A 27,328-nucleotide genomic window follows, 5' to 3' on the forward strand; every position below is an offset into this window, starting at 1 on the left:
TTAAATAGACGAAGGGATACTGAGTTGTATTAACTCAAAAACTCTATTCAGACAAAGTTGTAATGGTAACTAACAAACCATTAAATACACAGATGTCCCAAACACAGCTAAGTATGGAATTACAGGGAGATGCCACCATCAGAGTAGCCGCCTGCATATCACACAGAACACGGCAACATGAAACCTGGGGGGAAGGGTTGACATGTTAACTGTGATGCAATAAAACTGAATATTCAAATGGGGGGCGAGTGCAGAAGGTAACAAAACTTCACCCCTGGGGAGTAAAGGTAGTTTATCTGTACTGGTAATTCATGCTGTGATCATTTCTGCCATAGCCACCTTGCGAAGACTGGTAGGAACTGGGAGGCCCACTGTAATTCTGGCCTGAGCCTGGGGAATTGTAATTGGACTGTGAAGAGTAGCCACCTAGGGAGAGAAGGACAGAAAATATAAATTAGAGTTAGGATAAGAAGGTTCCAGCTATGCTCTCTTTCCCACCGCCCTTTCCAAGAGCCCAAGACCCCAATCCCAGGTAGAACAGGAACTAACCTTGTTTGCCTTGATAGGAGGAGCCACCACCAGAGCTGCCTCCATAGCCGCCATGTGACCCTGTGTTATAGGACGATCCACCTGACCCGTAGCTGTTCCCACCACCACCTCGGCCCCCGCTGCCACTGTAATCTGGAGTGGAGGGCAGAACAAAGCACTGTTAACTTCCCCTTCAACAGAACCTAGCAAGGGAAGCCCTGACCCCTATCAAGGTAGGCAAAGAAGCCTGGAGCTCTGCACCTGCTGATAGATGAACTACACTCCTAAAGAAGGGTAGCTGATCCTTAAGTGATACTTTGTTATGTCCACACTAAGCTGACCAAGTTCTGCCTATGCAGTCTCCTTTCAATGGCATCAGTCCAGGGACCAAGTTGCTCTCTTAAAATAAAAAAAATCCCACAGATCAATTTTGTTGAATTTCCTACTTACAACATTAACCCAAGTTTTGTTTCTGGGATAGTTTCCCTTGACAATTCCTTACATGTTTCTCATCCTGCTACTCTCCTCCAGTCTGGTTTCTTAAAGGGTCAGCATTTGTGCCAGCTAATTTACTATTTCAGAAAAAAATCTAGACATTACTCCTACACCCAGGACAACTGATCAATTCATCTAAGCCTACCTATATAGGAAGGCAATAAAAAAGCATAATCATGGCTCAGCAATGGGGAAGAACCGCTTAGTTCTACTAAATATACTCAGGTTAATTTGAGAGGATAATAAATCACTATGAGGAACAAGAAGTCACATTATTAAGGAATAATCATTATTTTGACATCTTTTCTTTTTAGGCAATAACTAAGGACATTAAGCAAAATTTGTTTCATGGCAAGGCCTGACTTCAAACCAATAAATCAATGGCACTCCACTCCCTCACTCCCACCCAGGGTCAATAGGAAGCTCATGGCAGTTTCTGAAAATAGAGAAGTCTAGAACTCATCTGGGATCCAACTACATAATAGGACTGAGTTAAAGTAAAAGAATCAGGAAATTACATGCTAGGGAATTTAATTTGGGAGTTTAAAAGTCCTGCAAATCTCAAGTATACTCTTTTTGTATTGCCACTTTGTGCCCCACTTTCTTAAGTCCTTACCAGCTGTTGGGCAGAGCAGAGCTGAGGCAGAGGAGGCCTGAGCTTGTAGCCCAACATGCCAACTTGCCTTCACCAGCTAAAAGTCTAGAAGGAACTTCAATATTTCCATGGGGTTTACTACCCCCACCCAAATGCCCTGATTTCCATAGAAGTGCTATGAGGACATGGGTCACTCAAAGTCAACTCACTGAATTTGCTCTCGTAGTTATAGTCTGATCCACCTCCACCACCTGGGGAGTTGTAGGAATTCGAATAGGAGGAATAGTTGCCTTGTCCATGATTATAGCCCTTTTGTTTGCCTTGGGGTGGGCCATAATTGCTGTACTGGTTTTGGCTGTATGATGACTGTTGTTGGCCTTGGTGTGACTGGTACCCAGAACCGTAAGAAGGCTTCTGCTGGCCCCCATGCTGCTGCTTCTTCCCGCCGTGCTTTGGGGGTACTGGTGAATTGTAGTTGTCGCCTTGGTAGTAGGATCCATAGCCAGAAGAGCCGCCTCCACCACCACCCCCGCCTCCACCAGCATTCCCTGAATGCCCACCGTTGCTGTAGAACTGACCTAAATGGAAGGGATGGCATCAATTAGGTAGCAGAAGGAGGAAGATTCTATCTTCAAGAAAGTAAAAATAACTTATGTTAAACCCCATTTTGAGGATATACCTGACATCTATTTCCCTTAGGACTTCTACTCCATGTATTCACAGAAGCTAATGCTAACGTTTTAGGGACTTATTCTGAGGTCCAGAGAAATCTGAGCAATCACCCATCCATTCAAGAAGAAAAGTGGTCTGGGTTTGCTCCCAAATCCTCAACCCCTTATCAGCTGATGTTAAGAACTAATCCTCCTTCAGGAGATGCTCAGGTGTAAGCAGGGAAGATGTTAGCTCTTGCAGTGGCTATTAATGTTTTAAAAGATCGTAGATGGGCTGGTTTAGCTGATGACTTATGACCATTTAACACACCCACACCTCCCCAAAGCACCCAAGAAAAAAAGCAGGGCTGAGGCAGCATGGCATGGCAGAAAGCCAGTCTGGGATTACCAGGTCTGTCTCCCACACACAATGCCTATTTTCAGGGCAAGTCAACACAATCCTTAATGCCCCAGGCAACCAGACTATGGCCATCAAGTTTCAGACAAGTTGCCAAACTGCATCAGTGAAAGGAGTTTCTACACTGGGAGTTCCCTACGCTGATAAAATCACACTAAAACCACCTTTTCCCCCACCAACCACAACCCCCTCCCCAAAAGAAAGAAAAAGAAAAGCAAGGCTAACTTTAACCCCAGGGTCCGAGGAGAAGCAGCCAGTCTGGGACTGTTATATGGAAACCTCTCTGCCCCTGTACTTCACTGTGATAAGCCCAGCACAGGCCCATGCTCATCTCCCTGGAAGGACAGGCAAGTCTTCATTACAGTCACAAACCTCCTTTGACCAGGGGCAGTATCAGCAAGAAGGAATGCCTGGATTGAAGCTGCCAAATCAGACAATTATTCTGAGATTGCCTGCTGGTTAGAAGGCCCCAAATGCAGACTTGGCAAAATAAGTTGTTTCATCGCAGGATCATTCCTAGTAAAATGACCAGTAACCCCTTACAAGTGAAGATGTGCCCCTCAGGCTCATCCCAGAAACCCACAGTGCAAGAGAGCTTGATGAGGCCAGAATATACACTTAGGCCAAATTAAGGCCAAAAGGCAAGCACTGTTTCTCCCAGATATTCCCGGGCTAGGGGACCTAAGGAAATGCCCCTACCCTGACCAGGCAGGTCTTTCCAACAGGCCACTAGCACCAAGCTTGGGAGCCAAGTTTAGAGCTCAGCTCTGGGTCACAGCCCCAGAGGCAGGAACATGCAGTGGGATTGCAAAGCATGGGATGGATGTAGCTGCCATGTTCTCAGGAACTGAAGGTGAGACTGTGACCTCCATCAGCCCCTCACATCCAGCTCTGGGACATAACGATCCCCTTCTTTAACAAAATGCAATACCAAACGCCTACTATGTATGTAAGGCATGGTGCAAAGTGCTCTTCAGTTTAGATACCTTATGTATTTTTTTTCTGGCTTGCACAATTAACTCGGGGCTTCATATGACCAAAGAGGTAGGTCAGTTTTAAAGAGGCTATTCAAAGTCAGTGAACCACCTCAGGCTTTTCAGTAGTAGATTTATGGATGGTAATAAAAGGTGTGTGTGTGTGTGTGTGTGTGTGTGTGTGTGTGTGTGTGTGTGTGTGTGTGTGTGTGTGTGAGAGAGAGAGAGAGAGAGAGAGAGAGAGAGAGAGAGAGAGAGAGAGAGAGAGAGAGAGAGAGAGAGAGAGTGTGTGTCAGTTCAAGCCCCCAAACCAAAGTGACTTGGGGAGGTGGGGGTTGAGGGATACAGGGAATGACACTTTCCAATTCAGTCCAGTAAACTGCTTTTAAGCTCTCTGTGAATGGACATAACATGGAGTGTGCTTTCCTTGACAAGTTGACACTGGCTTTGCTAACAGGCAAATGGAACAGAAATGTTAAGTACCAGCCCCTATGGCAAAGGGGCAAGCCTAGCCCGTGGCAAAGGATAGGAAAGGTGAACAACACAGCTTGGCCTTCACATTCTAATAACTAGATATTTATTTTGTGGCCTTTTGTATTGGATTTATGGAATTGGGCCTTCATCCCACCCCAGCCCCCACCAGTCCACTATCACTGAGTCCTGGGCAGCTTGAGGAATAATTAGACCAAGCTCATTGTCAAGTAACAAAGCCAAAACGCCAAGAAAGGAGACACATCCAACAATGCAGCAAAGCAAACATGCAATGCTCAGTGAAGAGATTGTGGAGAGATGGGGAAAGCAGAAATTTCTCCTTCAGGAAGATTACAAACAAATATTTCCATGGCCTCCCCAAATCTAGGTTTCAAGAAGGGTTTAATAACATCAGCACTAAGCTTAACATACACTTGAACACCTATGTTCAGTCTCTTCCCTCAATCAAGAACATGAATGAAGACACCAAAGTATCCAATGATTTACTTTAACATATATTGATTTAAAAAAAAAAAAAAAAAAAAAAAAAAAAAAAAAAAAAAGGGAGGGGGTGGCAGTTTTCCACCTCATTCAGGACAACATCTATTCCCTGGTATAAAAAGACATTATTCTCAAACAATAACTTTCTAAAAAAAATACATCATGCATTAAAAGTTTTAAAAAGTATTCACTGAATGTTTCAAACCTCTTTGAACAAGTGGTGAGTAATCATTTTTGACCAATTTCTGTGTCTGAACAAACTCAAAATCTTGCAAGTCAATGCAAAGATGCAGGCTTTGTGCGATATGAACCGCTGACCGAAACAAGACAGAAGAGGACCATACAAATTTAAAACATAGTATTACAGCAAGAATAAAGGGCCATACACTTACAAGTGAAAGAGAATCTAGATGGAATGACCAAATGACTCCACATACTTCTGTATTAGAAGTCATGATAAGCTTCCTGGTCTTGGCCAAAAGTCATTATAGCAAAAATCCCAGCAACACAAATCCCTGTTGCTGGTTTGCTAACCAATGTCAAGTGCTTAAGGCCCTTTATACTTGATTATAAAAAAAGCCCATAAAAAAATCTGAATCCATGCATTTTCGGCTGTGATCAGGACTTGCAAAATTTTACATCGACTCCTTAATGCCTGGATATTTATTGTACCAGTATTGGAAGCACAGTTACAATTCCTTTGAAAGTACACTAACTAGCTATCAGCCACAATTAATCCCATCCCTCAAGCAATAACCCACCAGTGTATTACAAAAGGATGGAGAAGTTAACTTAGCACATCTTACGATTCCACATACAATTTAACATTGTGCATGCTTAAAAAAGAGTCGGGCTGCACTAGATTCAGACATGGTGAAGTCTTTCTTATTACCATCAAAGGTATCAACCAGGTTTGGGAGTTTGTTAAAAGGTTTAAAATTCATACAAAACCTGCTGTAAATTAAGACAAAGGTAGATTAAAATGCTTCTGTATCTGTCCCTTAAATAAAGTAATGCTTTCCATAAAAAGCAAAGGTGGGCTTTTGCCTTTATGCTGAACAAAGCTGGCTCTAGAATTTTGTGCAACTTGGCACAAAAAACATTCTCTGAAAATTACTTTCCGCTTATTGTGAACATCAATACGACCAAGTTCAAAGGCAAATCACAATAAAAACTGCCACTGTCTTAAGTTCTGCAGGCTAAGAGTTTCAGACAAGCTGCGGTGAAAAGCCACGGTTGAGAAACCCAGTGAAGCACAGGGACACAGCACGGACACTTTGGGTTTTGGAGTTCGAGAAAATTGGAGTAAAAAGCTGTTTTTTGTGCAATACTTTTAGATGATCTAGGAAGACCCAAAATCATGATAGCCGTAGCAGTCTGTGAAAAAGTCACCTACAAAAGGGGGAGACAGAGCAGAGAAAAAAAATTAGAATTGTTTTGAAGATGGCACAGAGCGCCACATATGAAACTCATGTTTTAGATTTCTCTGCTCCTGTAACCCCCCAATGAAGGCTTCTTCTGAATACAAATAGCTGGGCATTGTCAGGAAAGCATATTCACAAGAGTGGTGTATTGCTTCACATGGCTTAAAGCAGAGAAATTTAAAATATTTACATATTAAAAAGGAATTGTCAAGTCACATGGGTTTTGCACTTTAAAGGTTAAACAATATTAATCTCTCGCTCAACAACTTGCCTCATCTGCCAAAAAAGGGCTGTGCTATTAAGTCTTAGGTACAGGTAGGCCAGGTTTCAACTGTTCTAAGTAAGGCAAGTAGTGTTTGTGGGTTTCTTTTTAATTTTAAACTGATAGAACACAAACTAACACTTACTATATCCTGCTGTTGCAGAATTGCCACCGTAGCCATAGCTTCCATAGCCAGCTCCTAGAATAGGACAGAATAAAATTACTTGACTGTTGGTTAGGCCTCAGTGAGGGCAGCCAGGAGGGACAGCTTCTCTTCACAGCTTTCAAATTAACCTCTGAAAAGACTTTTAACAGGGGACATTGGTGACAAATACTTATTTGTGAATTTTTAATTCCACACATTAAACAATCCAAAATCTTAAACAAGTTTAGAAGCAGAGGGGAACAAAATCTGCACTCTTACCAGCATTCATGTAGCCACCATGGTTGGCACCACCAAATCCACCTCGGCCTCTACCCCGACCTCGGATGTTCCCACCTCTACCTCGACCACGAATATTTGGGGGAGGAGGAACCTCATTGTGCATAGGGCCTCCCATTCCAAAGCCTGGGTTGTGCTGCTATAAGAGAAAATTAAAAAACACAAGCCTAGTTAAACTCAAACAAATAATTTACAATACTTCTAATAGTAGAACATGCAGTGTACTCTTTCTATATACTCCCAGAGAAACATAGGCAACTTGAATTCAGATTAAGAAATCCACAGTAGAAAAATAAATAGATAGGAACCAATAAATAAATAGATGATTGAGGGGGCCAGAAATCCACACTGAAATATTTCCTGCATGAGGCAGAGGATAAAACAGTGGACTTGGAGTAAGAAGTGCAGGACTCAACTTGCTTTAGTTAATGATTAGGTTTGACTGAACTGAATATTCAAGACCTTTTAACCAAAAGTCAGGGGATGATAGCAGCTGCCTTATGAGGTTGTTGAAAAGACCAAATGAAATAATGAGAACTTCTTCACAAAACCTAAGATTCCATTTAGTTTTTTCCAGACTCCATGCCTGGTCAGGGTTCTTCCTATACCAAGCTCACCAAGTCCAAATGAGTGGCAGCCTTGTTGCACACAGAGCCAGACTACCAATTGAGTACCTCATAACTCCATAGTCACTCTAGACTGCATGGACCCTGTCTTCATCCAGGGCTCTGATTCAAGGCAGATTGTGTCATATATGCGACAAAAGGGGAGTAGCAGTTTGAGTATTACCACTGTCCAAAGATACTCACCTTTGCAGCAAACTTCGGTCCTCCTCTCACAGGTACTGGCGCTCTCTTCTTTTTATTGGGCTCCAAGGCAACAGGAGCATCAGGGAACAGCTTTTCTAATGCAGTGAGAGCAGCAAATGCTTTTGCAACCTTTTTATTTGAACCAGCTCCTTGAAACTTTTGCCCATCAACTTCAACCTATGAGAAAACAAGTGCATGAGGAGAATCATGAAATCAATATGATCAGACAGAGAAAGCAACAATTTCTTCAGTATCTGATGAAGAGCTAAGTCATCTCAAGAAAAATGTTAGGCCCCAGGATACAATAGCACTTAAAATATTTCAATAAAGTGTAAATTGAATAACACCAATTTTCAGGTATATCCTAAGAATTATAACTAACTCTTATTTACTCCAAATAACACAAAGACAACTTAAACCTGTTCTTTTGGAGCACATGTTTCACTCACCTCCATGACAAAGCGTTTATCATGACTTCCTCCAGTCTCAGAGATAAGCTCATACTTGAGGCCACGCCTCTTCTCATTCAATTCCATGACAGGATTCTTGCCATGTTTGGTCAAAATTGGACCCTGTTGTTTTACATTCTAAAAACAAATGTGAACCCTGATTAGAATTTCAGACATTTTCTGTGTCTCATTTTCTAACCAAGTTCATACCCTGATCCTCCCAACAGTTTATACAGGACCTCACAACAATTTTTTTTTTAATCTATTAATTATTTTTATTCTCTTCCCCACTATACATTGTTCTTCAAGGTACATTAACTACATGTAATATGCCAATTTATCTCTCTTGGATCAATTACATTGAAAGTCACTGTCTTAAGTGCTCCCATGGTCCAGAACATTAACATCAGCCTAACCATTTATTTCTTTTCTTTTCTTTCAAGAATGTCTACAATCACTACTAAAAATTTAAGACTTCTCTAAAATTAGTCCAAATCAGTAAGAATGCATATTTCTCAATAAGATTAAATAGAGGTTTTCTTATAACAATCCGATAAAGTTCAGTATAATCCCCATTTGTGTTACTATCAATATTATCAATTATTACCAATATTACTACCTTCTTTCCTAGATAAGGAAACAGACTCAGGAGGGTTAAATGACTCATCTCAAATTAGAGAGACAAGGTACAAAACCTAAGATTCCATTTAGGTTTTTCCAGACTCCATGCCTGGTCAGGGTTCTTCCTATACCAACCTCACCAAGTCCAAATGAGTGGCAGCCTTGTTGCACACAGAGCCAGACTACCAATTGAGTACCTCATAACCCCAGAGTCACTATAAACTGTATGGACTATGTCTTCATCCAGAGCTCTGATTCAAGGCAGACTTTGTCATATATATAACAAAAGGGGAGTAGCAGTTGGAGCTTTAGAGATCCATGGCTTTTAAGTATTAAACTTCCTAAGGAAAAGCCTAAACAAAAAAGTCTGTTTCTGCCCCTTAGCTAACAAGTCAATGAGAAGGTAGGCAAGGAATTCCACAGCTTTCTGGCCAGAGCCCCTCTATGCACTCACCTCTGATGTCTGGTCTGGAGAAGGAAAAGCAGCACTGGGGGTAGCAACAGTTTCCACTACAGGTGGAGGAGCAACAACCACAGGTTTCTGCTCTGTTTCCTCAGCAGAATCCTCCCCTTTATTTGATTCTTTACCTTCTGCTCCTGTAGGCAAACCCATGTCCTGTAACACCTGTAAAGGAAAGAGCCCCCCTCAAATCTATCAACAAATGTTTCTACAAGAAGCAGTCTTTGTCCAAAAACACAAACATTTTGGTGCTAATTAGGTTTTTCAAAGTTCTGCTTTTTCACAAATGATAGTCAAATAGTGTCAACAGTTCAAAAAGAGCTGAACATGGACTGGACTTGATTTGCTATGTCAACAAAATCAGAAACTACAAATCATGAGCCACACTTACCTTTACAGCCACATGCAACTTGGCAGTCTTTTTGGATGGTCCAGAAGCCTCAAATGAACTTCCATCCACTTCAACAGACATAGTAAAAATAGGAGCATGGACTGGGCCAGTTTGGGAGACCAGTTTATACTGTAACCCAGGTTTCAGCTGATTCAGTCTCATCAGTGCATTCATAGCTTGTGGGGGTTCTGTCTTTTCCTCTAAATAAGAACACAGATATTTTTCTTTTTAGGAATATGACAGGTCAGCTTACTTACCGAACTGACCTAACTGACCAGCATATGTACCATTTTCTAAATCAAAAAAATACCTATTCCTTACGTTCTTTCTGCTATTCATTACCACAGAATATATCATCATGCATTTTTAACAACAAATTCCCCAGCCAAACTGAATCTTTCAATCATCTTACTGCTAATTCCTCCATCTGATAGGAATTCAGTACCTTTTTTTTGAATCTTCTTTTTCTTTTTGCTAGGAGATTTTTCTTCTCCATCCTCCTCCATGGGACGTTTCATTGGGGTAATGGCATAAGTGGTACTAGGAGGGATCTGGACTATAAAAATAAATACAAAAAAAGATGAAGTTCAGTTGAAATCTAAGATTGAGAAGAAATCAGTGAGTTGATAGCAAGATGACAATTCAAGTCAAACAATGGAATTTCAGGTTGGATACTTACTAGTATAGTCAACTGGGTTTTCGTTCTTTGGTTTCTTGGGCATCTTAGAAGGGAGAGGGTCCATACCAAGGACTTTGTGAAGCTGGCCAAAAGCAGCAAGTCGCAGGGCATGCTAAAATGGGAAGAGGAGCTTTACTTGTCTACCCTACATTGACTGCAATTATGGTGTGTGCTCACTACTACTCATGAGGGGTCTCTGACCCTCCCGACCCCAAAAGTTGAGTGTCAATGCTGACTTCTCCCCTACAACAGCAAGGTGGCCCCCAACAAGTCTGAATTCAATCCTGACTGTTAGGGTCCCCAACCTTGCTGTGGTGGAAGACCAGCCTGTGATTGTCCCCCTTGCCCTCTTGTGAGTACAGGGGTTCCCAACCTAGGGCCCATGCGCCATATGAAGTTGTATCATAGCTATGTAGGGAAACAAGCCCTATTAATAGCAACAGTAACTGAATAAATTCCCATTGATCTCGGTGTCTAAAACAGCACTCGAGCATAATTAGGGACAGAAACAACCACGTATGGCACCATGGGGGAAAAGAAAACCAGATTGGGGTCCCCTGTATTGGTATAAGATCCATTTACCTTTGGTCCCATATCTGACTAAGTTTCAAAAAGCTACACTAAAAATACCCAGTAACAGAACTGGAGGCCAGTTATTAAAGACTGGGTAAGGGTTCACATTTGTAATGGAGATAACTATACCTGAGCACTCTGTGTGATATCTTCCCGTTGCTGTCTGTCTAGATGCCCAATAGCATCAGTGGCTTCTTTTTCACAAGGGTCATAAATGCCAGAACCATCTGAAGGCAGGAAACAAGGAAGATATGCAGAGGATTATCTTTTAGCGTCTCTGAAGAGGTTGTGTTGGTAGAGGGAATCAGGTGCTCCCCCTCCCGCCCCATCCACACCCAGCTCTGGAAACACACTGAGCGAGGTGACCCACTCAGCGTCCAGCCCTTTTAAGAAATAATCCACATGTATTTCAGAGCATGTTAAGTCACGTGGGAGTGGGTCACCACTGCCCTTGAATCGGTCCGCTAAAGCACTGATTTCACAGCTGCGGATTCCGGCACAGGGCTGGATATGATGGTGCAAGAGGGTAGTCACATGCTTATACCCTAAGTAGTGGACAAGGTATTGTTGCCCTAACCCAGTCAATGCACCACTGAGGAACAAGCCTCAGTCCCTTTCCTTTCCCTGCAAGTTTTAAAGCTGAGAAGTCACCCAACCTGGCATAACGATTCCAGATGCCAGGCACTCCAACACTCTTCTGAGGGCCTCGCCAGCTCCCATTGGTCGATTTGCTGTTCCAATTGACTTCTCACAGAGAAGTTCCAGGGGCTGAAAAATAATAGTGACTTTAAAAAAAAAAAAAAAAAGAAAGAAAAAAAAAAAGAAGATAAAGGAAAAAAATGCCAAAAGATTCCTAAGAGATTATTTGTGTGTGTGTGTGTGTGTGTGTGTGTGTGTGTGTGTGTGTGTGTGTGTCTGTGGCTTCTATATGCTCAACAATTCTTCCTAAAACAAGGACTTAAGTGTGTGTAAAAGTAAATTTTGAGTTTGATAGATCAAACCCCTTTAGCTGACTGAATTGAATTCAACAAACATTAATTAAATAACTACTGTTTTCAAGTATTATGCTGGGTATGGGGAGCTATGAAGTTTAGGTAAAGACATGATTGAAAAAATATGTACAATAAAATAATAAAATGTCCCTTTTATTTCCCAAAATGACAATTTCTATGAAGCTAGACATGGTTTCAGGTTGCACAAAATTTTTTGCCATTCACATAGAAAATCACATAAAGAAAGAACATAAAACTGTAGAAATGGCCATCAAAAGATACCCTTACCCATCCTCTAAGGGGAGCCCAAGTAGGAACACGGGTGCATAGGTCTCTCAGAACCCTGATGACTATGACACACGACTTCAGCCCATTAGCTCTGGCCTAGAGTAACAAAGCACAGGCACTTTAAATCAAAGCACCCCTAGACACCAAAGGCAAAGAATGTCTTGCAGTGCTACTTTGTCAAGGGTAAACAATGTAGAGGAACAACATTAAAGTTTATAGTTGAGTCATTATGATGTAGAAAAGCAACATTACTCTTAACACAAAGCAGCAACTATGCTTCTACTCCTTAACAAGTCCCCTTTTGGGATGTTAAATTCATTCAAGTGCTCCTTTTAGCACCTGTATTCAACAGGCACTAAATTCAGCACAACTGTCATCCCATGTTAAGTACTTTAATATAAAGTTAGCCAGTTAAAGTTTATGAATTTGCTACTTAAAGACAAATATAAGAACAAGATGCAAACCTGGAACCACTTGGCGTGTCGGAGTGACGCCAAGGCAGCAAGGCATTTCTGCCTGTCCAGAACGTCCGGGGGGTCGTTGACTGATAGCGTTTCTATTCATGGATGGAATAAGAAGACAAGGTACAGTTTGACCAAGGGGTTTCTGTCAGGTGGAAAGGGGATGTGGCAGCTTCCTAAAGGGCAGCTGAGGCTCCCAAAAGATGTTGATCTCTACCCTTTACCAGGGAAGGAGAACCTAGAGTGTACTTGACTCTTCCCTAAGAGGAAAACTTAAAAACTGCAAAAAGGGAAGTTACTGCAAAAGGAAAAGTCCTATTTAAAGGGCAGGTTTATAAATTCTATCCTTTCTTAACATGTTATTACTTTCTGGGTTTTTTTTTTTTCCCCAAAACTACCTGATCCACAAACCAATAATAACTAAGAAAAAGGGAATATTAAAATAAAATCCCTCTCTGCTTTCAATGTCATTTTAAAATTTCTAGAGCGAAGGGAACCACTTCCGCCCACAAGGCTTGACTGCCTTGGCCCCAGCCTGTGACAGAGAGAGTCCTGTTGGTCAAAGGTCCAGCGTCCCTAAAGTCGACAAACTAGAAGGCTTGGTAGACGAAGTCAGATATCAGAACCAAAGGCAATCAACAGATCACAGAAAAAAAAAGCATCTTCAGACTGTGCTGCAGCAAAATTGAAGTTAATTTTTTTTTCTTTTAATCTGTAGATCAGGGTTTTAGATAAGGCTAGTTCAAAAGCTTTATTTTACAAACTTATGAGCATTTGTGTGATGTTTATGATACAGAATTTGTTTGTTTATCGGAGTAAAACACAAAAAATTTTCAAATGATCAGACATTAAGTCAACTTATAATTTCAAAAATATATTTAGATTGAGAGCCTAACTTTATCCAAAACTCCACATCACACCTTTGGAGATTTTGTAAACTTCAACCACTAAAAATGGCCAGATGAAGAGACCAAATGAAGCACCTGTCATTTTTGCGGCAACACAAACTGCATTATCTCCAACTTCATGAACATGCAAAATTCATTCAGTAGTCTTCAACAATTTTTGAAGAGTTTAAAATTACCATGTTTTCACTGTTTCAAAGGGCCACATAATGGAGTGACACAAAAACAATTTCACAACATTTACATGAACACACTAACGGCCCCAAATGAAAATGGTGAAGTCCCAAATGAAAAGTGCTACTCAATTTTAGCACAACCACTGTCAATCCCCTTAAGTTTCACAAAGGTGAACACAAGATTTGATTTTAAGACAAGGTGATGACATCTATTTAGGCATAATTTGATCAATACAATCTAAAACTGAATAGCACATTTGAATAGTGAGTTAACACCAATATTTTCAAGTTTCCAGACGACTGCTGACTGTATTCAGCCTTCCATACCTCCAGCTAAAAGTTTTTCCATTTCTTCCCTGACAACAGGTGATGTCAAATGAATGGTCAAGGACAATGGAGGTTCTTTTGTATTTTTTATTACAATTGCTGCTTCACCAATGGATTGGATTATTTCATATTTGTCTTCTGTAATAGCCTGCAAAACAGAATTGTAAAAAAAAAAAAAAAAAAAAAAATTTCAAAACACTTTTCACCCCAAGTTGTAATTAGTATCTCAATCTAGTACCTACCCTATGTTAAGACACAATTATTTAGGGTTTATTAGCTTTTTCATTTACAGTTCATAGCTGAGAAAGATGGTAGCTTACTTAAGGAAAATCTCATTCAAATAAAACCTGAACTTAAAAAAAAGATATGTTAAGAGATGCTAAATCTTATGCTTTACAAAAGCATTTAATACATCAAGTAATAAATACATCCTGAGCCTATTAAAAAAAAAAAATATATCTACTTATCTGCAACTTTCTAAGAATACATCTACTATGTGAAGCAACACTGAGCAGTAGAGGTTAAATTGTATTTCTCAGATTATCTGAACTTCAATTTTGTTCTGTGTCCTAGCAAGAGTTGACTAATAAAGGAGGGGAGGGGGGATAATTTACATTTTAATAATTCTGGTATCAAACAAATTAGTCTTACTTTTGGCACTATCATAGACATAAGACATATTGTTTAGTAGGTTTACAATGAAATAGAAAACATTAATAATTAAAAGACCAGGTTAATACCATACAGATGAAAATATTCAGTTTAACATACATGTAAAATATACATCTAAAAGGAAGAAAGCAAGTTGTAAATTTTACAAAATGGTTCTCCAAAAATGATTCTTAGTGACAGAGGTAGTGAGCAAGGCTACTACTTCCAAAGAGCTATACTCACAGCAAGCTGGACTCCCAGGTTGTCCGCCACTTTGTCCAAAAGGGCAGTTGTGGGTTTCTCCTTACACAAAAGGACTAATTCCAGATCCAAATCCCCCTTGAGCAGGAGACCCTTTGCTACCAAGCCAACCCGCATCACTCCTCGCAGAGTCCTAGTCAAGTGCTCAGTCTTCTGTTCCCTGAGAGACAAACAAATAAATGTTATGAAGAAAGCCTCACTTTGGTTGGAAACTCAGTCATTCTTCTGCCAATTGGAAACTTTTTTTTTTTTTTTAAATACACAAAAGAAACTTACCCCCCTTCTTTGTTTTCTTCTTCAGCTACCACATCCATAGCCTCAGGTTCAGGCTGCTCTCCACTGACTTTTTCCTGTTCATCTATCCAATCAGACACAGCTTTAAGTGCTCGTTCTGTATGGGATACCATGTTCTGAACAGCTTCCAATTCTTCCTGAGTTGGATAAACAGCAGAGTGCTTTGCCATCACGTGGCGGTCATCATTCACAAAAATACGCATTGGCCGCTGGAAAATACAAACAATTCAAGATTATAAATTTTAAAGAGAAAAAGATTACTATATAAATGCAAGAGCTAAGAATATTAATAGCTTACCATTTTTTTATCTCTTGTGATTTCTTTTGTAGTGTCTGAGAATTAAATTTCTGCTAATTTTTCAAACCGTATGACAGTTGTACTTGGATGTATCAATTCTGCAACTTTTATCTAAAAAATCAGAAAAGGTATTCAGTCCAGTAAACTTTAGGTTCTATCAGTAGTTACTAAAATATTAATAAGTAGTTATTTGTCATACTGATGAAACAAGAGCACATAGTAGGACAGTGCTTTACTGTATTTTCAAACAATTTATTCAGGAGTTATGGGTTTCAAAAACCAATTATAAATTGCCTTCAAGTGATACGATTAGAGTGGTATTGAAGATACTATAGACATAGAAAAGATGGCAAAGCAGTGGAGTTGGCGTGAGGATGAGAACAGAACAATGGAGAGAAAGATCCTTAAATCTTCAGAAAAGAACACATCTACTCAAAACAAATATCAAATATGTTAACATATGACATCATCATCAATCAGATAAGCCCTCAAATCTCAGCTATCATTTACAACTTACATGTACACCAGACTAACATCTTAAATACACAGTTAAGATTACAATATAATCAGTACAACCTGACTACAACCCACAAATTTCTATTCCATTCAAATAATCCAGTCTGCAGAACAATCTTCTAATGAAGAAAACAGAATAATTGATAGAGATAATAAGCTCCAAACAAATCACTCATTCTATATAGCTGCTGACTCTTACACTTCAAAAATATGAGTGTCAAGGTACTAGACCAACACTGTAGGAGAAGAGCTTTACATACATAATTCTGGTTGAATGAACATCATCCAACAAGGTCTAGAAACCACATAATAGTTCCAATTATAAATTCAAAGGCTTTACATTTATACAGATGTGCAGGAGAATTCACTTCAGGGGCCTATACAAAATTACCTATTTAAGAAGTTCAACAGTCATGGTGCCATGACATGCACATAAATATAAGATCAACAGATGCCACAATTGCTCAATACCTCAAGTTTCTAACTTGCTGAATTGGAATAATAGCTAGCCACCAGATACTAACTTTAAAAATCATCAGGTATTTGCATAACTCAGATACATGGCTCAATCTGGGATGGTTTTTATTTAAGAGGTTACAACCATAGCCTGAACTAGCCTGGACCACAAAATAAAGGTTGAAGGTTGAATTACAGGTGCCAATGATGGACCTTGATGTTCACAAAGCATATAAAGTAAACATTCCCAACCAAAATACTTTGCAACACTACTGATGCTTCATTATGTGGCCCATCTCCAAAACACAGGGGGGGGGGGGGGGGGGGAGAAGAATTCTTTTCATTTCAAACTCAACTCCATAAAATAAGAAAAGTTGCAACAAGTCCTTTTCATCAACAATAAACTTTTTTATATTATGTAGGCTAAAATACTGTTTATATTCAACATTTTTTTTTAATCTAGAAATACCCTAGTGACAATATGTATGAAATAAAACATGACTGGTACACAAAGGTCATATTGGTAGTGTTGTTTCAATCATTCTGAAAAGCAATTTGGAATTATGTTAACAGGGCCTCAAATGCTCATACTCTCTAACTCAAGAGTTCCCACCGCTGGGCCCTCCAAAAAGTGGAAAAAGTCCCACACACATCAAAATATTTGTAACAGCATTTTTTGTAGCAGCAAAGAACTAGAAACAAAGTAGATGCCCATCAACTGAGAAATAGCCAAACAAACTGTGATATGTGAATGTTAATGAAATATAACTGCACCATAAGAAACAAAAACAAAGACTACATAGAAAATTGAACAGATGCAGAGAGAAGAAACAGGACAACATATAAAATAAAAATAACATAAATGGAAAGAATAACTTTTTTTAAATGAACATTATATAATTATAATGATCAAGCATAGTCAAAAAAAAATAAAATTAATGTGCCTCTTTTTTGCAAAGACAGAGGTGCAGAATATTGCATATATTGTCAAACTCAACTGATTCATTGCTAAGTTTTCTATAAGTGCTTTTTTTTTCCCCATTTTTTTCTTCATTATGAGATAGCTCTAGCTGAGAGGGGAGAGGGATATATTTGGAAATGAAAATGATATTGTACCAAATTAATGATGATCAATTTAGGCCCCAAAGCCTAAATTGTGTGACCCTGAGAAAGCATTCTTCTCTGTCCCAGGAAACTCTCTAAAGCCATAGTACCAATATAAAGCAGATTTGGTTCTTCCCTGGGAGTTCTTCAAACAATGATACCTCTCACAGGCCTGGTTTACCCCTCCCCCCCCAAAAAAGGGGGGAGGGAAGTGGGCAAATGAGAAGACTACACCTTTCTATCTTATTTGCAAAGGTGGGGAATTATGGATGTGAGATACTACATATACCAAAAGATGTATTTGATGTGTTTAGTTTTTGTAAACTACTTTTTTCCCTCTGTTTTTTTGGTCTTTGTTATAAGGGATAGCTTTCTGGTATAATAAAAAGACTGTCTAAAGAAAGTGATATGAAATAAAATATAGTGGTGACTTAAAAAGAAAAAGTACCAATTATAAGTACTGAAGTATAAAAAGTAGAATACCTTTACTTACTATATTTTCATTATTGCCTCCAAGTCAATAAAACCAATGAAAACAAGTAGGATATGAAAAGTCTTAGTAATTTAATGTCTCATATTTAATACCATACTAGCTAGTTTTGATAATCACTTCACCAGCAGCTGTTTCTCTAGCATCAAGCCACAATGCAATTACATAGCAATAGATGATGTATGTTTTCATGGATAGAATTAAGGGGTAATTATCAGAGTTATTTTAAAAAGCCAGAGTCCTTTATAGCCTAACAAACTGATATGCTATTTTATTTATCTCATATATACAATCTAAACCAATCTTAAAAATCCCTTGGTAATAAATAGTCATGGAATACATCTCATTAATTTGATTCTATTCTTTGTAAAAGGCAATACCTTTCTAAAAAGTTTTTCAGTAGTGCATATGATTTTTGGCACACAGCCCCCAAAACTTCTACAACACAACTGTCTTTGTGATTTTAATTTTATAAGGAAATAACAGAATAAAGCTGTGAAATACAACTAAGCCATGTGTGGCACAATTAACTCAATCCAGTTCAAACTCTTGCTCTGATCAGGGCATTGAATTCTTTTTTTCAGCTGAGAGAAAGCAATGAACAGTTTTCATATACCCTAAAAAAAAATTCTCCCAAGCTGCACAAAGATGAACATTTTTATAATCTTTGATTTAAAAAAAAAAAAAACAACCTTTGGGGGGAGGTATAATGCTGGGAGATAAATAACCATCACAAATCTGAGAGATAAATGAGGTACTATACAAATAAAAAAAGTAGAGCTAGTAGGGCTTGGAATAGTCTGAAGGAAAAGGTGTAAAATGTTAACAGAAAATTGATTACAACAAGCATGCATTTCTATTGTTCTCCTCAAAGACATGCTTTCCACTGGGAAGTATTTTCCCTTAGTCCTTCAGGATAATAGTAGCCCTTCTACCCATAAACCTTTGCTAGTGCAAAGTTTCTAGAGACTAACAAAAATGGTAGGTCTAGAGTCTAGTAAACCCAGAATCCTAATTCCATGCATGTGACCTAAAAAAAAAAAAGGGGGGGGGGCCAAAAAACAAGTCAACTTGATGGTGAGTCTTATTAAAGACCGAAATGCTGTTTCTAAATATTCAAGTAAAGGAAAAGCATCCTAACAAGAAAAAAATATTAAAGCATTTTAATGATGGAGGATCAAGTTTTTCCTCCAATAACTAGTCTAACTTCACCAGACCTGAAATACATGTATAATACAAAGAAAACATTCAAAATGCCATTAGACAATCTCTCCCAATTACCAGAATGAGATTCTTTCAACTTGACATTAAAAAATAGATTCCGGGGGCAGCTAGGTGGAAGCAGTGGATAGAGCACCAGCCCTGAATTCAGGAGGACCTGAGTTCAAATCTGGTCTCAGACACTTAACACTTCCTAGCTGTGTGACCCTGGGCAAGTCACTTAACCCCAGCCTCAGAAAAATAAAAAGATTCCTATTCCTTCAAATGGAATATGTTCTTGTATTCTCACCTCACAAGTTTTTTATATGTCACCCTGCCCTCCACAAAAGCCAGGGCCACCTGACAACATTCAAAACAAAAATCAGTTTAAGGCATAATAGTGAATAAAAACACACTGGATTTGAGGTCAAGAAAGAACTAGATTAGCATCATCAAGGCTCCAACACTTCATAATTGTGTGACCCCAGGCAAGTCCTCCAAACCTGGTTCTTCATTTTGTAGATGAAATGAAAATAAAATACAAAATGAAAATAACTTTTTCGAAGTTATACTACTTCAAATTTACATCACTGCAAGGAAAGTACTTTGTAAACCACAGAGTCATACAAATGTAAACTGTTATACTAGTTAGTAAAAATCGAGTTACATCCAATAAGTTTCTCTCTAATGCTTCACTTATGGTATGGGACCAACCCTGGGTGAAGATTTGGGATGGAAAGAGGAAGGGGTTTTGGCACTAGATTCTTCAGCCTTATATATCAATTGAGCACAATCTTTGTTAAGCTCTACACCAAAGCTAATAAGACTTTAGGTAGGTGGCTTAAAATAGGATGTCCAAGAACCAATCTAATTAAATAATTAAAAATAATTCAATGAAGTGATTTTCCCCCCCACAGCAACAGGCTTCTACCAATATTAGCTCTATTTATGTTAGTGACTAGTATTTCCATATTTATGAAATAACATATCAATCAAATCTTAATAAGAGCCTGGGAGTTAATACAAATCCTAGAGGGAATAAGTTTCCATTCAAAAGGCACTAAGGCCTGGACTAATATTAGTCCATGTATATATCCTATTTCCATTTCTGACCACTCTGATCAGTAAAATGAAGGGGCAATTGTTTTACATCTTCAGGAATTATGAAGAGCCCAACTGAAAATAATTTAATTGACTTAACAAATCTGAAGATGTCAACTTGAGTATCAATGCCACTTAGTAATAAACAAGATCTAATACAAATACAGGCAAAATAAGATTGATACAAAATGAAACCCTCACATAACTAATTTTGTGTAAAACATTTAAAAACCATTGGTAATCTTCCATTTATAAGAAGGAACTGCCAGCAATCTTTCACTCACTTCTTACTACAGTCAAGTACCAAGCTAATTTTTGATTAGTTAAGGTCAAAGTCACTGTAATAGTATGGGACTATGAAAACCCACAGAAAAAGAAAAAATGCTCTTTAAAGCAGTAGTTCCCATCTTAGACCACAAAACTATTAAACTAAGTAGAAGCATAAGTAAACTCTTATGTGCTCTATCTCATTTAATTTATCCAAGCCACCTCTGACAGTGGTAGGGGAAAAAAAAAGTGAAAAGGCAGTAAAAGTTGGGGGGAGAGGGGGAAAGAATCAAATAGTCTAATAATCCATTATGAAATAACCAAGAGTTGACGCTTCAGCCTCCCATTAATACTGTACATGTTTCTTGTAGGCATAACATCATTTACATGCTTATCTCCTCCACTAAAATGTGAGTTTGTTGAGAACAGGGACCTGTGCCTTTTTATGTGGTCCTGTTGCTTAGCAACAGTCCTAAAGGCCACATAAGCCTTTAATGCTTGCTGACTGAGGACATTACTTTTAACCGAAATCATTTAAAGTTAGCCTAAGAGTATTTTTCAAAAAAATGTTTAAATTTGTATTTCCAATGGGACTAGCTCAAATGAAATGTTTCAACATCTCAAATGAACAGAGTCCAAATCTGAATGCAAAGGCATTGTACACATGTTAAAACAATAAGAATGATTCATTTTAACTATTACCATTACATTATTTCCCTAAAAATTTATCAATAATATGCAATAGAAGACAGTCTCTAATGCAACCTTAGTAACTAAAAGCTGCAATTCAAAATTGTTAAGTTTGTTAAATTAAGCCATTAGGATGGGAAAGGGGAAATTCAACTGATCGACATACATTTAAGAACAGAAACTATTCTAATTCTAGTTTAACTTAACTATTTGTCAACTATATTGTTATACCTGTCAAGTACTGTCTTGGAAGAATCTCTGGATGTTTAACAGATCATATAGCCTAGGAGACATAAAATTAATAAACTGATGAGGATGAACAAAACACATACACCTAACTCATGTTTAGAAGCATTATTTCTGCCAACATTTTTATGTCCAGCAGAAGCAGACATCCACTTACCTTAAAAAAAAAAAAAGACAAGCTAAAGTTATTGTAGCCTAAGCAACCAAAAACTGTAACAAGAAATATGATGCCCACACCATCAGTTGAGAGGTAGAAGTTTTGTATAGAAGAAAAGACCACTAGCCTTGGGGTCAAAAGATATAGGTTTGCATGCCACATATTACAAAAAAACTTTTTTTCTCTCAGAAGCAATTAAAGATGCAATTTGAAACAAATTACATAAGGATACAAAGTCCATATAGATGTTAGGTACCCACTTAAACTAAAATTTAAAAGATTTCATTCTCAGTATAGAAGTTCTGCTAAAGACCAACCAAAAGGTGGATAGACAAGATGATGCTACCATAAATAAGGAAGATGCTATTCTTAGGAAACTCCTAACACTTGATCTTCCTTTGATACCTCCTCTATTCTATCACAAGGTATTTAGATGGAATGTACAAAAAAGTACCACATTGTGAGACTCTGGAAATCAAAATATTAACACTAGTGCCAACACACCATTTGAAAACAAATTCTCAAATGTGAGAAGAAATAATCTGAATCCAACAGTCCACAGAAAAGGAGAGAGCCTGTAGAATTGTGAGTATACTGGAAACAATGAGAAATTGTTCCCTAGGACCATTTTCCTTCAGTGAAAAGGCTTCCAACTGACTAAGGACGTTTCAGTAGCTCGGTGATGTACTTAGATCCCAAGCTTAGGGACCAAGAACCTGGCCCTAACGTAAGAGGCCAGGTCCTACACTCAGCACAAACCATCGGCCAGAATTCAAGCACAGAGACAACCAAATTTCACTCACGATCTCTGTAAAATATTAGTAGCTGGTTAAAATCTGAGATTACTTTTGCACGTTAAAGATGGACAAAGACAATAATTCAAGCCTACAAAGTACTAGAAAAGTGGCAAGGGAATTTCTTCCTCTCCCCATCTCTGAATTCGCCGTTTTACTATTCTTGATTTGCACACTTCATCATCAGGGCCGCTGAAAGACCAAATCTGGTACCTTAGCATCCTAACAACTGAATATGCGATTTCAAAGATGTAGCAAACAGCTTCTCACCATCTAAATTTACAAATGTTAAGAAAAACTCAATTCAGTGTAATCTAGAGGGAACAATGAAAGGCTTAATCAAATCCCCAGTTCAGTCTGGAAGATGACTAGCTTAACAATCTCAAGCACACATTACTAATGATTCTTCTTTTCCTTTTTTGGGGGGTGGAACATTCCAGTGGGGTATGGAAAAGTTTCCCTAAAGCCAATTATTAAATCTCCCTTTTCTTTTACAGAAAATAACCCTTAGCTACATAAACCCAAGTCATTCCCCATCCCTCCTCCCTTTCCAAAGCAGCAAGGAAAAGATCAGCCAGCCTAAAGCCCATATAGAGATGGAAGACTACAGGCTAGCCCGGGCTCGGCTCTGAGCACCTAAAGGATCACCCACGCGCCCGAAGAGGACAAAGGAGGCAGCGGCGTTCACCAAAAAGACCAGTGGCAGCTTCCAACAAGACAAAAATGCAGCCATTCCATCAGCTCAAAATAAGCAACGACAAGGCTCGGAGAAGACCAGGCCAAAGGCAACCCTATCCCGTCACAATCCGCACAGAGGCCCAAGCGAGGCTCGCCTCCTCCGGAAGCCCACCCGCCCGTGACTCCTGGCCCCGGTGCCCAGGCGCAGGGTAGGGCCGGGCCGCAAGCGGGGATCAAGTATAAAGGAAGTCCCCGGTGGGGATGCTGTACCAAAAAGGGGCGTGTGCCGCGGGCCCGCGCCGGCCGTCCCGAACCCAGAAACCTAGCCTAGGATAGAGACTCAGCCGCCGCCCGCGGGATGGGGGTGGGCGGGATCCCCGCCGTGCCCGTGGGTCTCGGAGGAGCGGCCTGGGGAGGGGGGGCGTGGACGGAGGACAAAGCCGGAGGCCGCGCCGGCAGGCAGGAGGCTAGCAGCCCGCCCGCTAGCACGCACGCACGCTTCCCGGACGGGGCCGAGCAAGGCCCGTGAGGGGAAGCAGGATGCGGGGCCGGCACGCGCATGCCGCCGACACCGGCGCGAAGCTCCGCTGGGCACGGGGCTGGGGGGCGTGAGGATGAAGGGAACATGCGCGCGCACCGGGGCCTCACCGCCGCCATTTTGTTTCCTCGGCACAATGGGGGAGAGTAACGGCCGAGCGCGGGAGCGAGGCCGGGGATGGGGGAGGGGGGTCGGCAGCAAGAGGCGGGCGGGGACAGGGGCCGGCGCCAGGGCCCAGAGGCAGCGACCGCACCACTCTCCCGAGAGCGCCGCACGGCGCGTCAGAGACCCCGGCTCCCTGCCTCACGCCCGCGGGAGATCGGGCCCGGGGGAGGCCGCTGGGCCGCCGTGCGCAGGGGGGAGGGAGACGGAGAAGAGCCCCGCCGGGGCCCACTCTTACCTTGTCGGCACCCCCTCGCCAGCAGCAGCAGCCGCCGCCGCCGCTGCCTCCTCCAGCGACAGCCCCCGGGTCCCCCAACCACGCGGTGCGCTGGGCTGCTCGGTCCGACTGCAATGGCGAGAGGAGGAGGAGGAGCCGGGGCCGGGGGCGAGCGGGCGGGCAGGCGGGCGGGAGCGCGCGCCGGAAAGATGAGGGGCACGTGACCAATGGCGCCCCGCCCCCTTTTCTCTCTTCTCTCCGCGCAGGCTCCTCCGCCGGGACCCTTCGTAGAGGTGAGGGCGGGGGTGGGGGGAGTGAAGACCGTAGTTCGTACCACGTGACAGTGGCTAGAGCCTATGATGTCCCGTGCGTTCCTAGTCACATGTTAATGGTGCGTTTTCTCTCAACCCTATAGTCGGCTGGTTGCCGGGAGTTGCTGTCGTCACGTGACAAGGGGCATAAGTTCGAGTGGGGCCGCCATCCTGGATTCAGAGCTGCGCAGGCGCAAGCGCATACGCATTTGCAGACGCATCTGCGGGAGAAAGCTGTCGGGAGACTGGAGAAGAGGGCGTGACACTCCACCCCGGCTTAAGTTCTAATTCTCACCTCTCCACTCTTCGGCGGCCTTTGAATGAAGAGACTGCTCCCGAAATCGGGAGTGACGGTGAAATCTAGCTCCTCCTTTTTACAGATGGGGAAATCGAGGCCCAGAGAAGGCTAGCGACTTGTCCAGGGCCACACAGCCAGGAAGCAGCAGAGCAAGAATTTTAAACGATTCCCGAGATTCCCAGTCTGCTCGTTCAGAACAGGGTGAGGAGCCCCAGTCCGGGAGGGGCCGGAGACCCGGGAAGGAAAGCTGGTGGGGGGAGGGCCAGCGAGTCCGGAAGCCCCTGACACCTGCAGGCTTTGGTTAGCCGGAGCCCCGGGTGCAGATCGCGAGGCCTCTCGGCGGGCAGCTTTCTAAGACTACGCTGCCGGGAGCGGGGCTCTGTCGGACGGGGTGAGAGGCCTGGGGCGCGCCGGGCTCCGGCGCTCTCCTAACCCGAAGGCCCTAGGTTGGCTAATGCCGCGAGACACAGCTCCCACCCCGAGGGGGGCGGGGAAGCGGCGGCTCCCGCTTAGGCAAGCTCTTTGTCCTGCTGCCTTTCCCCGCCTCGGCTTCTCTCGTGACCTGCCACTCATCCATTGGCCTCCCGACCCAGCAACTCCCATCTTGTTGTGTGAGCTGGAGAAATACGGTATTACCTGATGAGAGGTGCAGCCCCGCGTTAACCTCTCTCACCGACTGTCCCTCCCTTCCTTCTCCAGGCCACTTGGTGGCTCCAGACCTTTTTCTCCTCCCTCCAGCCCTAGCTCCCATCCGCTCCTAACGTTCTGGGGTGCTCCCCACTGCCGAGGGTGGACGCGCAGCTGAAGAATGCAGACGCTGACAAGTTAAGCGTTCGTTATTGATCACTGTGCCAGGCACTGTGATTCAGAGCCCCCCAAAAAACCAGTGCCGGCCTCCGAAGGCCTCCCCTTTTAATGGGAGAGATGCCTACCACAGATGTGAGTGCTGAGTAAGTGGAAGGTCCCCTAAAAGGGGAAGGCGAGGGGGAGGGGGCTTTGTAGAGAAAGCTCTGCTATGTTGCCCTCCATGGAGAAGTTTTCCAAACGTGTAATTCTAGTGCCTTAAACTGTGACTTAAAACAGCAAATGCAAACAGCTGCAAGCGTTTAGGACCTTAACTTTTTCTTAGCCCAAATCCATGACGTTCATAGTCACGGTTGTGCTTTGCAAAGGCCAATAAAGACATTCTTCAATGAACTCAGCCTGGGTCTTTTCTGTTATTGTTGGGTTGTTTTTTCATTTGCTATAGTTATAAAGCCACTTCCCACTTCCACAATTTTGTGTTGCCTTCATTCATCAATTTTCACTAAGCCCCCAAATTTTAGCACAGCTAAACCCATGGAATTTGTTATCTTCCCGTGAGGGAAAGGATTGCCAACTCCGTTTTTCCGGGTTCCACACCTCAGACAGAGGGGGTGATTCGTTATGGAATGATTCCTGCCCAGTACAGCCCTGACTTTTTCTTTAACTTGCTAATAGTATCCATTTGCAGGCCTGAGCGAGAGAGCCTCTATTGCAGTTTGTAAAATGTGTAAGGACAGCTGAAAGTTCTAAGAGAACTCTTCATTTCCGAAGTAGAGCTGCCCTAGTCTAGGCGAGTGCCTGGGGATTCGTAAGCAGCTTGTCCTGCTTTGGTTCGGGGAGAAAAGGCCCCTTCCAGCCCTGGGGCTCCCACTGCGCCCTTGCAGAGGAACTTGGGAGACCCAGGGTGGAAGCTGGCGGAGAGTGCCGATGCTCTGGACTAGGACAAACATAACTGAGTCACATGGCCTAGCTCTGAATCCTGCTGGCTCTGCTGCTTATTACTGACGTGCTCTTTGCCCAGAAAGCCTTTCTGCATCAGTAGCCTGATTTGATAAACAAAGCAGTGGGCTGGAAGTCCCTTCCAATGCTGCTCAATGATAGCTGGCGTTCACTTCACATGGTGTTCTACAATAATTCTCCCATTTAATTTTCATGGCCGCCCGGGTAAGGTAAGTACTATGATAGGGTCCTGACTTTACAGCAGAGAAAAGTAAAGCCTTTTTCCCACATAATGCCAGGATTTGAGCCTAAGAAACTTTGGAATATCCAACACCAGTTCTCTTTCCCTTCAACATGGTTCTCTTCTCAACTCTCTAGGGTAAAATGACTAGAGAGGCTTTTTTCTCTGAACTTATTTGCCTCCTTTTCAACTAGGCAAGCCAATCTGCCTAAAGCAGCAAGGCACCTTGAGGAAGAGGCACAATGGCAGCCTATGCCAATTGGATCAAACCACTTCCAACCCTGAATCCTGGAGGGAAACCTACGCGGAGAAGGGGCTTACCACGGCCAGTCCCAACACCAGTTACTGACCGATGGTCACCAAAAGGCAGATAAGCCAAAGAGACCTGGGGATGGTAGACACAAAAATAGCCAGCCCTTCCTCCCTGGTGAGATACAGGTAAAACAGCTTTTGTAGGAATGAAGCAGCCAAAGCTATTGAAGACCCAAAGAAGAGAATTTAAGCATCAGGAATATGTTTTGATTGGCTAAGTTGACAAGAAAAGTATACATATAGAAGGAATGTGAGACAACAGGGACACTAATACATCATTGGTGGAATTGTGAAACAATCCAGCCAATCTAGAAAGCAATTTAGAACTATGCCCAAAAGCCTATCATACTGTGCATATCCTTTGATCCAACAATGCCATTACTGGAGGATATCCCAAAGAAATCATAAAAAA

The 27,328-nt window shown here is 41.6% G+C and overlaps 1 protein-coding gene and 1 long non-coding RNA gene across 6 annotated transcripts; one reads left to right on the top strand and one right to left on the bottom strand.

The window, feature by feature from the left end:
- On the bottom strand, positions 1-24,275 carry ILF3 (interleukin enhancer binding factor 3). Of its 5 annotated transcripts, none has more exons than XM_074260274.1 (21): positions 24,033-24,263; positions 21,451-21,502; positions 15,396-15,506; positions 15,080-15,306; positions 14,786-14,963; positions 13,892-14,039; positions 12,487-12,578; positions 12,023-12,118; positions 11,399-11,510; positions 10,872-10,969; positions 10,170-10,281; positions 9,936-10,046; positions 9,491-9,690; positions 9,094-9,264; positions 8,019-8,156; positions 7,570-7,746; positions 6,743-6,899; positions 6,464-6,517; positions 1,828-2,196; positions 550-681; positions 1-426 (listed from the first exon to the last, which is right to left on the bottom strand). In XM_074260274.1, the coding sequence occupies exons 3-21, from the start codon at positions 15,396-15,398 to the stop codon at positions 293-295; spliced, it is 2,709 nt and encodes a 902-aa protein (XP_074116375.1). In that variant the 5' UTR covers positions 15,399-15,506; positions 21,451-21,502; positions 24,033-24,263; the 3' UTR covers positions 1-292. The 5 variants fall into 5 exon arrangements, with proteins under 5 accessions (XP_074116375.1, XP_074116389.1, XP_074116383.1 ...); XM_074260288.1 differs by lacking the exon at positions 24,033-24,263 and adding an exon at positions 23,365-23,732; XM_074260282.1 differs by lacking the exon at positions 21,451-21,502 and having other exon boundaries at positions 6,743-6,896; positions 24,033-24,275.
- On the top strand, positions 24,095-25,814 carry LOC141538655 (uncharacterized). The gene is made up of 2 exons (XR_012481094.1): positions 24,095-24,304; positions 24,427-25,814. It is a non-coding gene; the product is annotated as an uncharacterized LOC141538655 (long non-coding RNA).
- Positions 25,815-27,328: the final 1,514 nt, after the last annotated feature.

This window comes from Sminthopsis crassicaudata, chromosome 1, assembly GCF_048593235.1.
Source record: "Sminthopsis crassicaudata isolate SCR6 chromosome 1, ASM4859323v1, whole genome shotgun sequence".
NCBI lineage: Eukaryota > Metazoa > Chordata > Mammalia > Dasyuromorphia > Dasyuridae > Sminthopsis > Sminthopsis crassicaudata.

Coding starts and splice junctions, on each gene's coding strand:
- ILF3 (XM_074260264.1), bottom strand. Junction 9,265..9,490: donor AGTTGCATGTGGCTGTAAAG/GTAAGTGTGGCT, acceptor TTTCCTTTACAG/GTGTTACAGGACATGGGTTT. Junction 8,157..9,093: donor CTCCAGACCAGACATCAGAG/GTGAGTGCATAG, acceptor ATTTGTTTTTAG/AATGTAAAACAACAGGGTCC.